The sequence below is a fragment of the Rhinopithecus roxellana genome, chromosome 10, assembly GCF_007565055.1.
Source record: "Rhinopithecus roxellana isolate Shanxi Qingling chromosome 10, ASM756505v1, whole genome shotgun sequence".
Classification (NCBI taxonomy): Eukaryota; Metazoa; Chordata; class Mammalia; order Primates; family Cercopithecidae; genus Rhinopithecus; species Rhinopithecus roxellana.
Window position 1 is genome coordinate 93,376,372 of NC_044558.1, and position 17,244 is coordinate 93,393,615.

At 45.4% G+C, this 17,244-nt stretch overlaps 1 protein-coding gene across 2 annotated transcripts in view; it reads right to left on the reverse strand.

Moving 5' to 3' along the window:
• PTPN11 (protein tyrosine phosphatase non-receptor type 11) overlaps nt 1-16,562 on the reverse strand; it is a 107,332-nt gene extending 90,770 nt beyond the window's left edge. For both annotated transcript variants that reach the window (XM_010378723.2, XM_030938698.1), the window contains exon 1: nt 16,335-16,562. In XM_010378723.2, coding sequence (XP_010377025.1) covers nt 16,335-16,348 — 14 coding nt within the window. In that variant the 5' untranslated portion in view covers nt 16,349-16,562. The remainder of the gene's footprint in view (nt 1-16,334) is intronic.
• Between the last annotated feature and the right edge of the window lie 682 nt (nt 16,563-17,244).

A 17,244-nucleotide genomic window follows, 5' to 3' on the forward strand; every position in this document is an offset into this window, starting at 1 on the left:
TTATTGAAGCAACCTACACAGCCAAACCACTGTCTCAAATCCCAGAATGTCACATCTCTTGGGCAAGCTAATTAATCTCTCTGCTTCAGTTTTTACATCAACAAAATGTGGATAATAGTGCTTGCTTCATAGGAAATGAAAATTAATGCACATAAAACAACTATAAAGCATATACAACTATTAAAGTTTGTTTGCTTGTTGTTACCTTAATGAATACATAAAACTATTATTGACTATAATTTCTCTACCATGGATTGTAGGTCTCATTAATATGCAATTACTCTAGTATTAAATAACTTATTATTTAATAATCTTTATCTTGAATGCTACTTAGCCTGATATTATTGGTACCATCTGACTCTCTTTTGCCCATGTTTGTTTTATTTATTCTTTGCCATTCTGGGCCAATTTGTCTTTTTAAAGCAGAACACAATTAAATTTTTTTTTCTGTTTTCAAAATATTTTTATAAAATAGAGATGGGGTCCCACTATGTTGTCCAGGCTGGTCTCAAACTCCTGGACTCAAGTGATCCTCCCACCTCAGCCTCCCAAAGTGCTAGGATTATGGCTGTAAGCCACCAAGCCCAGCCTGGATTTCTCCTTTTAATTCCATCTGGGTCAGCCATTAATTGAAGGACTTAATCCATTGTCACTGACAGCTCATGTTTGGTATCATATCTGCTGATTGTTTCCTACTTTCAATTTTTTGTTTTCTGTCTTCTGCCACTTAGTGACTTCAGTGACTGTCTACTTCAGGCAGACACCTGTTTCTTATTCTAATAAGATCCTAATTATTTTAAATTATACTGGTAGTTATATAGTAGTATTTTTTTTAAAAAAAACACCTTAATCCTACAGTTCCCAGGTTATTATTGAAGGGAAGATAACTTTTGCCTCTCTTGGATGGGAAGTGAAGAATTTCTGGCTGTTGCTCTACTAGTCCCCATTAAATGAAATACAGCAGGCTCAGCAATTGCTTCATTTTAAACACCAGTTAAACAGCCTAGGCCCACACAATCTACCTGCTTATCTGTTCCCTGACTGTCACCACTGTCATCTCTTCTTTTTTAAAAATAGATTCTAAAAGAATTTATCACATTTGTCCTTGACCTCACCCCTGTGATGGCAGGATCAAACATACTATTATTAACTGCTTTTATGAATATCTTTGTACAGGGCGGGGCAAGGTGGCTCACACCTGTAATCCCAGCAGTTTGGGATGCTGAGGGGGAAGGATTGCTTGAGGCCAGAAGTTCACGATCAGCCTGGGTAACGTAAGGAGACCCCGTCTCTACAAAAAATTTAAAAATTGGTGGGGCATCGACGGCACACACTTGTAGTCCCAGTTACTTGGGAAGCCGAGATGGAAGGATTGCCTGAGCCTGGGATGTTGGGTTGCAATGATTGTGCCACTGAGCTCCAGCCTGGGCAACAGCACTTTAAGAGGCCAAGGCAGGCAGATCACTTGAGGCCAGGAGTTCCAGATCAGCCTGGGCAACATGATGAAACCCCATCTCTACCAAATATACAAAAATTAACTGGGCATGGTGGTGCGTGCCTATAGTCCCAGCTACTTGGGAGGCTGAGGCACAAGAATCACTTGAATCTAGGAGGTGAAGGTTGCAGTGAACCAAGATCATGCCACTGCACTCCAGCCTGGGCAACAGAGTGAGACTCTGTCTCAAAAAAAAAACAAACAAACAAACCTACAGCCTTGTATGTATGCATATATACACTGACATAAATGTGCATGTGCATATACACACTCCTTCTGTGCCTGACTGTGTGAGACACACACGACACACACAGAAATGGGATTCTCTTGTTTTACACTCTGATTTTTTCACATACTACAACCGGAAAATCTTTCTTTTGTTTGTTTGTTTGTTTTTGTTTTTTTTTTGAAATGGAGTCTTGCTCTCTTGCCAGGCTGGAATGCAGTGGCGGGATCTTGGCTCACTGCAACCTCTACCTCCTAGGTTCAAGCGACTCTCCTACCTCAGCCTCCTGAGTAGCTGGCCCTACAGGTGCACACCACCATGCCCAGCTAATTTTTGTATTTTTAGTAGAGACCGGGTTTCACCATGTTGGCCAGGATGGTCTTGATCTCTTGATCTTGTGATCTGCCCGCCTCAGCCTCCTAAAGTACTGGGATTACAGGCATGAGCCACCGCACCCGACTGTAGATCTTTCTATATCATTACTGTGTTGGGTTTTTTTGGTTGTTGTTTTTAGAGACAGGGTCTCACTCTGTTGCACAGGTTGGAGTGCAGAGGTGTGATCACGGCTCACTGCTGCCTCAACCTCCCAGCCTCAAGCAATCCTCCCACCTCAGCCTCCTGAGTAGCTGGGACTATAGGAATGCACCACTATGCCCAACTAATTTTTTTATTTTTTATAGAAATGGAGTCTTGCTATCTTGCTCTGCCTGGTCTCAAACTCCTGGCCTCAGTCCTCCTGGCAATGCCTCCCAAAGTACTGGGATTACACGTGTGAGCCACCATACCTGGCCCACATCCAGGACTTCTTAACATTTTACAGGGGGGTATTTTTTTTTTTCTTTTTTTTTTTTGAGATAGGGTCTCACTCTATCTCCCAGCCTGGGGTGCAGTGGCACAATCATGGCTCACTACAACCTCAACCTGCCAGGCACAAGCGATCCCTCCGATCTCAGCCTCCGCAGTAGCTGAGACCAAACCTGGCTAATTTTTTTATTTCTCCTTTGTAGAGACAGGGTCTTGCTATATTGCCCAGGCTGGCCTCAAGCTCCTGGCTTCAAGCAATCCTCCTTCTTTGGCCACCCAAAGTGTTGAGATTATAGGCATGAGCCACTGCACCCAGCCAGTACCCTTTTTTTCAATGGCTACATAATACCCCACTATATGAATGTGCCATCCATAATCTGACCCTTCTTATAGAACATTTATGTTATCCTCTGGTTTTTTGTTATTACAAATAATGCAGCAGAACATATCCTTTACAATCATTTTTACATACTTTTACAAATAAATCTGTAACATTAAAGTTTTAGAAATAAAATGGCTTTGTCAAGATACGGTCATGTATTGCTTAACATCAGGAATATGTTCTGAGAAATGCATCATTAGGTGATTTCGTCATTGTGCAAACATCATGAAGTGTACTTACACAAACTAGATGGCAGCGCCTACTGCACACCTGGGCTATATGGTATAACCTATTGCTCCTAGGCTACACACCTTACGGCATGCTACTGTACTGAATACTGTAGGTAACTGTAACACAATGGTATTTGTGTATCTAAACACATCCATACATAGAAAAGGTACAGTTTAAGCCTGTAATCCCAGCACTTTGGGAGGCCGAGACGGGCGGATCACGAGGTCAGGAGATCGAGACCATCCTGGCTAACACGGTGAAACCCCGTCTCTACTAAAAAATACAAAAAACTAGCCGGGCGAGGTGGCGGGCGCCTGTAGTCCCAGCTACTCAGGAGGCTTAGGCAGAATGGCGTAAACCCGGGAGGCGGAGCTTGCAGTGAGCCGAGATCCGGCCACTGCACCCCAGCCTGGGCGACAGACGGAGACTCCGTCTCAAAAAAAAAAAAAAAAAGGTATGTCTATACAGGATAGCTCCATTATAATCTTTTTTTTTTTTTTTTTTGAGATGGGGTTTTGCTATGTTGTCCCCACTGGTCTCAAACTCCTAAGTTCAAAAGATTCTCCTGCCTTGGCCTACCAAAGTGCTGGGATTACAGGTGTGAGCCACCACAGCCCGGTCCATTATATTCCCTTTTTTTTTTTTTTTTTTTTGGTGAGATGGCGTCTTGCCTTGTCATCTAGACTGGAGTGCAGTGGCCCGATCTCACCTCACTGCAACCTCCCCCTCCCAGGTTCAAGCAATTCTCCTGCCTCAGCCTCCTGAGTAGCTGGGATTACAGGCACCCGCCACCACACCCGGCTAATTTTTTTGTATGTTTTTAGTAGAGATAGGGTTTTACCATGTTGGCCAAGCTGGCCTCAAACTCCTGACTTCAGACAATCCGCCCACCTCGGCCTCCCAAAGTGCTGGGATTACAGGCGAGAGCCACCGCGCCCAGCCCATTATATTCTTATGGGACCACCATTATGTATGCCGTCCATCATCAACTGAACCATCGTTATGTGGCACATGACTGTATGTAATTTTTTTATTTTGACAAATATTGTCAGACCACCCTCAAAATAAGGTGCTGGTCTGGATGGGCATACAGTGTGAAATCTGCTGTTTTCCCTCACTTGTGCCAATACTGCGTATATTACCAGACTCTTTCATCTTTGTCTATCTGATTAATGGAAAATGGTGCCATGTTAGTTTGCATTTCTTTGTAAGACTGAGCACTTTTTCATGTTTTCAGACCACTTGTTTTTCCTTTTCTATGAGTTGTCAGTTTGTCGTTGATCATTTCCTATTAGATTTTTTTCTTATTGATTTGTAGCTCTTGATATAACTAGAATATTACCCTTTACTGTATGTGTTGCAAATATTTGTCTCCGTTTTTTTTTTTTTTTTTTTTTTTTTGCCCCCCTTTTTAGTCTGTGGTATTTTTTTTTCCTACAGAGGTTCATGTTGGCATGGTTAAATTTATCAGATTTTTCCATTATGATTTCTGGGTTTCTTGCCATGCTTAGAAACTGTCTTAATTCACAGCAATGTTATGTGGTAGAAATTAATTAATACATGCAAAATGCTTAGCACAGAACCCACTCTTGGAGTTTCACCTTTGGAACTAGAAATTTAGATGTTATCCGGAAGAAAACATTCAGAATAAAGTCACAGATCTTAACGGGACCCTGTACAGCATGGCCCCTGGTTGACTCTGGTTCTCTGATCACATCTCCAATTTTCTCCAATTGCCACATGTGACTTTTACATGTGCTTTTCCCTCTGGTGGTCCCACACTCAGATCCCCCATCCTACCTTCTCAGTAAACCCCCTGCTTCTCAGGGGTGATACTCAACATAGCAACATAGCATCTAATCACACGTTTCTACAGCCACCAGGTTGAAGGCTAGACTGGCAGTTCCATGAGGGTAAAGGACATGTCTATTTCTTTTATTGTTTTTTAGAGATAAGGTCTAGTTCTGCCCCCAGGCTGGAGCGCAGTGGCGTGATCACGGCTCACTGCAGCTCCAACTCCTGGGCTCAAGCAATCCTCCCACCTAAGCCTCCCGAGTAGGAACATGTCCATTTCTTCACCACCGTACCCGCAGCCCCTAGCAAATGGTTAATACAGAGCAGTTCCTTACTAAACATTTGCAGCCAGAAGGGAAGGAAGAGCAATCTTGGGGTGAGCCCCACCACTACTCTGTCCTACATCCACACAGGTTCACATCTGTGACCTGGGTGATGTCAACAGGAGGCTGTCAAGGATGACTCCAACTTCCACGTACTCAAGAGGAAGAGGCAGAAGGTAGCTGACAAAGCCCTCTTCAAACTGGTCCCACTAGCTCTTTATGTGGCAAAAAGATGGTCATTGTTTTTAACACACAGTCTCTTCTCACCCAATTGGTGGTGATGACAAGGATATTTTTCCCTATCTGTATGCTACTGTAGTCATTTTAATGAGAATTTGCAAAGTGAATGTCTAGAGCACCTATGCATATGAGCCGAAAACTTGCCCCAAAGCCTCCCCATGCATTTGGAAACACCAAATGTTGATATCTGAAACTAACTTGCAGTCTGGGTAACAAAGTAAGACCTCATCTCCAGAAAAAAAAAAAAAAAAAAATTTAATTAGCTGGGTGATGGCACATGCCTATAGTCATAGCTACTCTAAAGGCTGAGGCAGAGGCCAAAGGTTTGAGACCAGCCTGGGCAACATAGTGAGACCTCGTCTCTAGAAAAAAAAAAATGTTTTTTAATTACCCAGGCATGGTGGCCCACACCTGTGGTCCCATTTACTTTAGAGGCTGAGATGGGAGGATTGCTTGAGCCCAAGCATCTGAGGCTGCAGTGAGCCATGACTGTGCCATTACACTCCAGTCTGGGTGATAGACCAAGACCCTGTCTCAAGATAAAAACAAAACAACAACAACAACAACAAAGCTATATGAATCACAAAATAAAAAAGATGATTTATCCATACTTACATTGTTACAAACACTAATTTTTCCACAATTATGAACTGGTAATAAGAAAAAAGCAATATATGGCCAGGCATGGTGGCTCACACCTTTAATCCCAGCACTTTGGGAGGCTGAGGCAGGCAGATCACCTGAAGTCAGGAATTCAAGACCAGCCTGACCAACATGGTGAAACCCCGTCTCTACTAAAAATGCAAAAATTAGCTGGGTGTGGTGGCGTGCAACTGTAATCCCAGCTACTAGAGAGGCTGAGGCACAAGAATCACTTGAACTCAGGAGACAGAGGTTGCAGTGAGCTGAGATGGTGCCACTGCACTCCAGCCTGGGCAACACAGCAAGACTCTGTCTCAAAAAAGAAAAATGTAATATGTTGGCTATGATACATTACAGCTAGTTAAAATTACAGCTATACTTACTGAATGTTTGTCACATGCCTGTGTGCAAAGCAGACTTGAGAAATCAAACTTTTCACTACTACATTCTGCTATTTATTTCTAAAAATTTCTTTTTTTAAATACCCTTGTTCTTGCTCTCATCTCATATTTCTAAAAATTTCTTTTTTTGTTGTTGTTGTTTTTTTTTTGAGACGGAGTCTCGCTCTGGCACCCAGGCTGGAGCGCAGTAGCACAATCTCAGCTCACTGCAACCTCCACTCCCGGGTTCAAGCGTTCTCCTGCCTCAGCCTCCCAAGTAGCTGGAATTACAGGCATGTACCACCACACCCAGTTAATCTTTCTGTAATTTCAGTAGAGACAGGGTTTCACCATGTTGGCCATGGTCTCAAACTCTTGACCTCAAGTGATCTGCCCGCCTCGGCCTCCCAAAGTGCTGGGATTACAGGAGGCATGAGCCACTGCACCTGGCCCACCCTGTCTCTTAAAAAAAAAAGTAGTTTCGGCCGGGCGCGGTGGCTCAAGCCTGTAATCCCAGCACTTTGGGAGGCCGAGACGGGCGGATCACGAGGTCAGGAGATCGAGACCATCCTGGCTAACACGGTGAAACCCCGTCTCTACTAAAAATACAAAAAAACTAGCCGGGCGAAGTGGCGGGCGCCTGTAGTCCCAGCTACTTGGGAGGCTGAGGCAGGAGAATGGCGTAAACCCGGGAGGCGGAGCTTGCAGTGAGCTGAGATCCGGCCACTGCACTCCAGCCCCGGCGACAGAGTGAGACTCTGCCTCAAAAAAAAAAAAAAAAAAAAAGTAGTTTCAACTCCCAAAGGTGAAACTAGGTAAACACCACCTACATCCATCAGCTAGATCAGCAACAGAAGATAAGGTAGGTGGTCTTCTCCTTTACCCTTTTATTAAATAAACTGTATTGTTTCATTTACAACTTATAATTATGCTATCCTGTTATTAAGAACAAACAGATGAGAATAGTATTTTCAAGGAAACTTAGTAACCAGTATTTAGCAGAGGCTGGAGACAGTAAGGACTTAATAAACATTAGTTTTCACTATTATTATCATTATTATTATTAGTGGATGTTATGCAGGATAGATACTTCTCATGCATAATTTTGTTAGTTTCACATAGGCAATTGTGACATGTATATCATTTAAGTTAACACTGCTTTTTCTTTTTTTTTTTTTTTTTTGAGACGGAGTCTTGCTCTGTTGCCCGGGCTGGAGTGCAGTGGCCAGATCTCAGCTCACGGCAAGCTCCGCCTCCCAGGTTTACGCCATTCTCCTGCCTCAGCCTCCCGAGTAGCTGGGATTACAGGCGCCGCCACCTCGCCCGGCTAGTTTTTGTATTTTTTAGTAGAGACAGGGTTTCACCGCGTTAGCCAGGATGGTCTCGATCTCCTGACCTCGTGATCCGCCCGTCTCGGCCTCCCAAAGTGCTGGGATTACAGGCTTGAGCCACCGCGCCCGGCCTAACACTGCTTTTTCATATACTTCTCCATGGCTCTGGAACTGTCTCTACATTATTTCAAGCAATAGTTAGAGGCTGGACACAGTGGCTCACACTTGTAATTCCTGTCTGTAAGAGTTTACATTTCTCAGCAACAAAAAGAGAAAAAAAAAGTTTTGGCCAGGTGTGGTGGCTCACACCTGTAATCCCTTTGGGAGGCCAAGGCAGGTAGATCACCTGAAGTCAGGAGTTCAAGACCAGCCTGGCCAACATGGCGAACCCCCATCTCTACTAAAAATACACAAATTACCCAGGCGTGGTGGCGCATGCCTGTAATCCCAGCTACTCAGGAGGCTGAAGCAGGAGAATCGTGTTAATCAGCGGGGCAAGGGTTGCAGTGAGGCAAGACGGTGCCACAGCACTCTAGCCTGCCCTACAAGAGTGAAACTCGTATCAAAAAAAAAAAGAGTTTACAAACCTGAACTATTTGCCAGGAAATCACACCCGAAATCTGAATGCAGATCTATCTGCAAAGGCTCGGGACTTATGTCAAGTAAGTTTTTAAAAAAGATGCTGATGAAACAAAAAGAAAATACAATGATGCTGAATATTTTATCTATGCATCCCCCTCCCCCAGTGATGTGGGGAAACAGTCAAGCTGGCCAGTAATTTCAGGAACTTCATCTCAAGGCTGCTATACTGAGAAAGGAGGTTTAGGCAGGGGGCGGCGGCCCACGCCTGTAATCCCAGCACTCGGGGAGAATCGCTTGAGCCCAGAAGTTCAGACCTCATCTCTACAAAAAAATCAAAAAACTTAGCCGAATGTGGTGGTGCACGCCTGCAGTTCCAGCTACTCAGGAGGCTGAGGAGAGTGTATCCCTTGAGCCCAGGAGGTTGAGGCTACAGTAAGCTATGATTGCAACATCACCCTCTAACCTGGGTGACAGAGTGAGACCTTGTCTCAAAAAAAAGAGGGGTGAAATTTAAACTAGGGATCCAAAGTCTAATTTCAGGGTGGGAGCGGTTTGAGGGATGAGAAATTACTTAATGGGTATAATTTACATTATTCAGGTGATGGTTACACTAAAAGCCCAGACTTCAATGCTGGACAATAGATTCACATAACAAAACTGCATTTGTAACCTTTAAATGTATAAAGTCTAATTTCAGTTTCTTGTATGCATATAAATTTATATCTTTTTTACCTGCTACTCCAGAAAAATTATTATATTTGTTCTTGGGAAGTAAGTTTATAGTTTGTTACTTTCTACAGATTATAAGAATATTCCTCATTTCTAATCTAATTAATTAAATTTTAATATCCTACAGTAAAAGAGTAAGTTATGAAGAAAAAAGGGGTCAATAGGGACAAGCATTAGAAGTAAAAGGCTACAAAAAAGTTAAATTCTTGAAAAGTGTTCTAATGCATGCTACACTGTATTTCATTTAACTAGCCCCCCATTGATGAACATATCAGCTGTCTCCAATATTTTGCCATCACCAACAATAATGCAATAAATATCCTACTGAATGTAAAAATTTTTTTGAAGTTGTTAGGCAGGGCGCAGTGGCTCACGTCTGTAATCTCCAGCACTTTGGAGGCCGAAGCGGGTGGATCGCCTGAGCTCAGGAGTTTGAGACCGGCCTGGGCAACATGGCAAAACCCCACCTCTACACATACACACACACACACACAATTAGCCAGACATGGTGGCATGTGCCTGCAGTCCCAGCCACTTGGGAGACTGAGGTGGGAGAATCGCTTGAGCCTGGCAGGCAGAGGTTGCAGTGAGCTGAGGTCGTGAGCCTGGGTGACAGAGTAAGACCCCATCTCAAAAAAAAAAAAAAAAAAAAAATTTGTTAAGGCAGCTTTTTATCTTTTTTTTTTTTTAAGCAGCTTTTTAATGGTAGTGCATAGCTATGTCTTTATAAATCACTATTTTCTCATGGAGTTTCATTGGTCAGCATCTCCGCTTTGATGACAAGGCAATAAACAAAAACTACCTCCAAAAAGGACTTTTCACAAACTACTTCTACCCAAGTTCAAATCCTCTCTCATCACTTGTCTCATCTCCCTGAATCTACTCCTGCCTCCTACAATCCTTCCTTCACAGCAGCCAGAGAAATATTTTAAAATAGATCAGCTCATGCCACTCCCCTGATCACATCCTTCTATGATTTTGCATTGCTCTAAAAATACAATCTGCACTCCTCTCCATGGTCCACATGACACTAAAGACATTAAGAATCCCTGTGTGGTCTGCTCCCACCTACCTCCCATCTTCCCAGCCTCACAGCTCCCACATGTGCTCTCTCCCAGTCTTCAATCACTCCAAGATCTTCTCCCACTTCAGCACTTTTGCATGTGCTGTTTCCTAAAACCTGGAATACTCAATGCCTAGCACGGTACCTGGCACAGAATTACCCCATGATAAATAGTTCTTCAATGGATGGATAGATGTTCCATTAGAGTGGGCCAGTGAGATGATAAAAACTTGAACAATTATCTTTAAAATAGACATTGTAAAGGCCAGTTACAGTGGTTCACATCTGTAATGCTAGCACTCTGGAAGGCCAAGGCAGGCAGACAGCTTGAGCCCAGGAGTTTGAGACCAGCCTGGGCAACATAGCAAGACCCTATTTCTACAAAAGAAATAGAAAAATTGGACAAGTTTGATGCCACGTGCCTGTAGTCAGTCCCAGCTACTCAGGAGGCTGAGATGGGAGGATCACTTGAGCCCAGGAGGTCGAGGCTGCAGTGAACCAAGATTATGCCACTGCACTTTCCAGGCTGGGCAACAGGGTAAGACCCTGTCTCAAAAAAAAAAAAAAAAAAAAAAGACATTGTGCATGTGTATATACATATGTAGACAGATATACACATTACAGAAACACATACAATGTGTCTTTGTGTTTATATGAGTATACAAATATATATATATATATATATATATATATATATATACACACACACACATACATTCTAAACAGTATAATCTATACCAATAAATTTCCAATTTCAGGCTGGTGTGGTAGCTCATGCCTATAATCCCAGCCCTTTGGAAGGCCAAAGTGGGCAAACCACTTGAGGCCAGGAGTTCAAGACCAGCCTGGCCAACATGGTAAAACCCCGTCTCTACTAAAAATATAAAAATTAGCCAGACTTGGTGGCACGCACCTGTAATCTCAGCTACTTAGGAGGCTGAGGCACAAGAATTGTTTGAACCCAAGAGGTGCAGGTTGCAGTGGACCAAGATTATATCACTGCACTCGAGCCTGGATGATGGAGTGAGACTCTATTTAAAAAAAAAAAGCCGGGCGCGGTGGCTCACGCCTGTAATCCCAGCACTTTGGGAGGCCGAGGCGGGCGGATCGCGAGGTCAGGAGATCGAGACCACCCTGGCTAACATGGTGAAACCCTGTCTCTACTAAAAATACAAAAAATTAGCTGGGCGTGGTGGTGCGTGCCTGTAGTACCAGCTACTCGGAGGCTGAGACAGGAGAATGGCATGAACCCAGGAGGCGGAGCTTGCAGTGAGCCGAGATGGTGCCACTGCACTCCAGCCTGGGCGACAAAGCGAGACTCCGTCTCAAAAAAAAAAAAAAAAAAAAATTCAAATTTCATTTTGGTACTAGCTTTATCAAATTAATTTGATGCTGGCATAAAAGTCTGTCTCCCTCCCTAAATTCAGTGCTCCTCACGAACATGGATAGTATTTTTCCTATTTCAGTGTTGTCAAAGAGCATCAGATATACACATTTGCTCAAGGCACAAAGTCCTCCAAAATTCACAGTAAGAACTGGGCTGCATTTTAGGGCATCTGAATCCATTTCAGGGTCTCCAATCCTTGGTTGGGGTCCACAACACCCAGAGACCTTGCCAACACCACTTTTTGCCTCTTTCTTCCTTAAAAACGTTGGCGTTGGATGGCAAGTGCTGTCTGTGTTTCCCAGAGGGAAGGGGAATAAACTGAGTTTCTCGATTGTTCTGTGGCTGCCTAACAAAGTACACCACGGCCTGCTAGGAACAATTACAAACATGAGTTGGCTCTGCTTTTCCAGCATCATGTGCCACGCATAACAGTCTCCACATTGACCATGGACATGAGGGATAAGTCATCTTAGCAGCGGCCTCTGCACTTGAGCAACTCTAACCAAAAACTTGGCCTTACATCAGGACCTAACGTTAATAAAGACATCCCAGTTTCAACTGGAAAGACACAGAACTGTTATTTTTCAGCAAGGCAAGTTTATTTACTCCTGCAGGAGATAAACAAACGTGGCCACCAGGGAGAGCCCAGGACAAAACGTACTTGACCTGCAAGAGATAAACCAAAAGCCTCCAGTCTCAGAACAAGCTCAATTTTCTGCCCCCTCAGCTCATCGTCGCGTATGGATTTCAGAGGAACAAAAACAGATGTAAAGGAGGTACCACAGGATGAAGGAAGAGTTGGAAAATACAGGCAGCTTTGTTGGTTTCACAAAGGCAGAGAAGGGCAAAGAAGCAACCTCAAAATCTAAACCCAGTACTATCACTGCTACATGATCAAGGAATAAGTCACTTCATTGCTCAATGCCTTAGTTTCCCTACCTATGATGCTGAGAGATATCAGTACATTGAGTATACTTACATTTTAATTACTGGATGCATACAAAAGTCTAACCCAAAAGGAGTTATTTTGATAATTAAGCAAAACAAAATTCAGACCACTAATCGTCATTCGGGCATCAGCTCATACGATCACCTTCTCTAAATCACCTATCAAAACTAACTGCATTCTCCCATCCTCACATTTCTGTAGGATTTTTTTCCCTCCTAGAATTTATTACTACCTGAAATTGTCCTATTTAGTCATGTGTTTGTCTGCTCTCTCTCAGCCATGAAAATAGCAATATTGGCTGGGCACGATGGCTCACGCCTGTAATCCCAGCACTTTGGGAGGCCGACGCGGGTGGATCACCTGAGGTCGGGAGTTCGAGACCAGCCTGACCAACATGGAGAAACCCCGTCTCTACTAAAAATACAAAATTAGCCGGGCGTGGTGGCGCATGCCTGTAATCCCAGCTACTCGGGAGGCTGAGGCAGGAGAATCGCTTGAATTTGGGAGGCAGAGGTTGTGGTGAGCTAAAATCGTGCCATTGCACTCCAGCTTGGGCAACAAGAGTGAAACTCCGTCTCAAAAAAAAAAAAGAAAGAAAGAAAGAAACTAGCAATATTTTCCTATCTTACTGCTTTATCCTGCCTGGCTCATTAACTTCCTGTTGAATGAATTAATACTAGGTTAAAGTAATTTGAAGGCCGGACACAGTGGCTCATGCCTGTAATCCCAGCACTTTGGGAGGCCAAGGCAGGAAGATCACTTGAGCCCAGGAGTTTGAGACCAGTCTAGCCAACCTGGCAAAACTCTGTCTCTACAAAAAAATACAAAAATTAGCTGGGTGTGGTGGTGTACACTTGTAGTCCCAGTAATCGGCAAGCTGAGAAGGAAGGATGGATTGAGCCTAGGAAAACAAGGCTGCAGTGATCGCACCACTGCACTCCAGCCCCAGCAACAAAGTGAGACTCTCAAAAAAAATAATAACAACAATAATAATAAAATTCTAGGGCTGGGCAGGGTGTCTCACGCCTATAATCCCAACACTGCAAGAGGCCAAGGTGAGAGGATCACTTGAACCCAGGGGTTTGAGACTGCCCTGGGCAACACAGTGAGACCCCATCTCTATTCAAACAATTTAAAAATTTTAAAAAAACAATAAAATTTTAGGAAATATAAACTAATATATAGTGACAGAAAGCAGAACAGTGGCTGCCTAAGAACAAACAAGGGATTACAAAAAACATGAGGCAAAATTACGAGGGGCGATAGATGTGTTCATTATCTTGACTGTGGTGGTGGTTTCCCACGTGTATATGTATGTCAAAACTGATCAAATTGTACATTTAAATATATGCATTTAATTGCATGTCATTTATAGCTCATTAAGGCTGGTTAATAAAACAGACTTATAATCCAAAAAATGATAAATCATTCAAAATTCTGTGTATTATGTCCATAATCTGGCTTTTTGGGTGGTACACAATACCAGGGCTGGAGGGGAGAAGGAATTACTCCATTTCAAACTGTCATCTTTAACACTTGCTGCTTTGACTATGCCCACACTTCCATGCTTCTAAACTAACAAACTGGACAATGTAGGGTCTATTACTACGCAGATCTTTTCCCAACCCTCAGCCCCCTAAAGCAGCAGATCCTTACTTGTCTGGAAGAGCAGACACCAGGAACAAAAGGCTCAATGACTATTAGACAGATTAAATAGACAACTGTTTATTTAAAAGCTCCCTAAAGAATTAGAACATTTGAGGCTATACACTGTTCCGTTGAAATGCAGTTATATATTACCCAGATCTGCAAGCACTTGCCAACAGACCTGTCCAAGTCACTCACTTCCTACCAGTTGTTTTCTTTTTTCTCCCCTTTTTAAATTCCAGATCTATGTAAGAATAACATGCCAGGTGTGTTTAGAGGAGACATTCCTAATATTGTGAAAAATCTCATTCAGGCCGGGTGCGGTGGCTCACACCTGTAATTCCAACACTTTGGGAGGCCAAGGCAGGAGGATCTCGAGGTCAGGAGTTTGAGACCAACCTGGCCAACACAGTGAAACCCCGTCTCTACTAAAAATACAAAAATTGGCCGGGCACGGTGGCTCACGCTTGTAATTCCAGCACTTTGGGAGGCCGAGGCGGGCAGATCACAAGGTCAGGAGATCAAGACCATCTTGGCTAACATGGTGAAACCCCGTCTCTACTAAAAACACAAAAAATTTGCCGGACGTCGTGGCGGGCACCTGTAGTCCCAGCTACTCCAGAGGCTGAGGCAGGAGGATGGCTTGAACCTGCGAGGCGGAGCTTGTAGTGAGCCGAGATTGCACCACGGCACTCCAGCCTGGGCAAGAGAGGGAGACTCAGTCTCAAAAAAAAAAAAAAATTAGCTGGGCATAGTGGCACGCCGGTAGTCCCAGCTACTTGGGAGGTTGAGGTAGGAGAATCACTTGAACCTAGGAGGCGGAGGTTGTGGTGAGCCGAGATCGTGCCACTGCACTCCAGCCTGGGCTGTTAACAGAGTGAGACTCCATCTCAAAAAAAGAGAAAAAAAAAAAAAAGAAAGAAAAATCTCATTCAAATAGCCTCAATAGCTTGAATCGTTTTTTAAATGTCTGAGACAGTGACCATAATTGAACAACCATGGAAAAGAATAGACAATGGGTCTTAAGTGTGAGTGGTATATAGAGGGACTATATAAAATAGCAGGATCATTATCTGAAAACAGGTCACACTACTGTTTGACAACAAAATTAAGGCTTACAAGTGGTTAGCAATAGTTACAAAATAATAGAAGCAACATAGTGATTAAAAGTAGGGATTCTGTCTCCACCACCTACTAGCTGTGAGGTTAGGCAATCTACTTAACCTCTCCCAAACTCGGTTTACTCATCTTTACAATGGGGATAATAGTAGCCATCTGATAGGGCTGTCGTCAGAACTAAGCAAATGTTAGCTATTAGCAGTAATAGTACCCTGATCTTTCAAAGGATCTCATTAACTCACTAATTCTCCTTAGTTTCAAGTCTTGTCATTTACTAGCATGTTGCTTCTGGGCCTCGGTTTCCTCATCCATAAAACGGGTACCAGTAAAGTGACCTGACTGTTAAGGTTGCAGTGAAGGATTAAATAACGAGATACGGCTCCCTTCCTTTCCATCTCCCAAAGCGAAGATCGCAGAGGAAGGAAATACTTCTAGTGGCTGCAGATACAGTCAGTTTTTCCATTTCTGGCACGTGAGCGGTGGGAGAAAAAGACACAAAGGGGCACATAAAAGGGTCAGGGGTCCTTCGTGAGTCCCCAAATGCACGCAAGTGGCACAGTGACCCAGAACGACTAGACCACTGGGGGCCCGGCCCCGCGCAACTCCCATCTCGTGTCCCAAGGAGCCTCCCCAAGTGAGCAGGGTTATTTCGGAATCACCATGAGGCAATTCTCATGAGGCAATGGGTCAGGAATGCGGCGCTGAGCCGGGCCGCTGGCGCCCGTGGTTCCCTAGGCGGCTCTACCTGCCCCGGGCCTGACGGGCATCCCCGGGGCTGCCGCAGCCGGAACTCGGGGAGGCAGGAAATGAATGGGGACCCAAGGGGTGGGGGCGCGGTGGGGCCGGCCCCCGGGCCGAGGAGGGACAGGGGACGAGGAGGGAACTGGCCCCCAATCCCGATCCGGGGCGGGAGCCCGAAGCCCGGCCGGGGCGCCCCCTTCCGGACGGGGCTGACCGAACGCGGCGGTGGCCGGGCCGAGGCCCGGGCCGGGCCCCTCGGGGCTCCTCACCTCCGCGATGTCATGTTCCTCCCGCCCTCCGGCTCCGCGACGGACCCGCTCCTTGCTCAAGCTCCGCTAGGCTCGGTCACATCGGGCTGGCCCGAGGGAGGCCCGCTCGGGACCGGACGCGGGGCAGAGCCAGCCGGCCGCGCACAGACCCCCCTCCAGGCCTGGGGATCCCGGAGACTGTGCAGCCGCCCCCCGGCCCGGCTCGCTCCTCCTCCGCCCCCGCCCTTCGCCGCCGTCGCCCCCGTGATGTCACCGCTCGCGACGCCCGCCGCCACTTCCTGCTTCCCGTCAGCCGAGGACCGAGCCACGGCCGGGAATGGCAGCGCGGGGGTTCCGCGGAGGCGCTAAGCGCAGCGTCCAAAGCATCCTTGCTTCCTCCCGGAAACCGCGGCCGACGGGTGTGAGCTGCGCGCTCGGCGTCTAAGCCACTCCACCGACCGGGCGCGTCCGGGCCCACTGCCACATCGATTTCATTCATTTCGTTCCACAAATCGCCGCTCCACTTATTAGCTGTGGAACCTTGGGGAAATTACCCACTGTCTCCGAGCCTCAGTTTCCTCCATTAGGCTGGGCGCGGTGGCTCACGCCCGTAACCCCAACACTTTAGGAGGCTGCGGCAAGAGGGTCGCTTAAGCTTAGGAGTTAGAGGCCAGCCTGGGCAAAAAAGACATGTCATCTCTACAAAAAATGCAAAACCCTAGCCAGGCGTGGAGGCTGCGGCGGGAGGATAACTTAAGCCCGGGAAGTCGGTGCTGCAGTGAGTCGCGATCACGCCACCGCCCTCCAGCCTGGGCGACAGGGCAAGACACTGCCTTAAAAAACTAGTAATAGGCCGGGCGCGTTGGCTCACGCCCGTAATCCCAGCACTTTGGGAGGCCGAGGCGGGCGGATCACGAGGTCAAGAGATGGA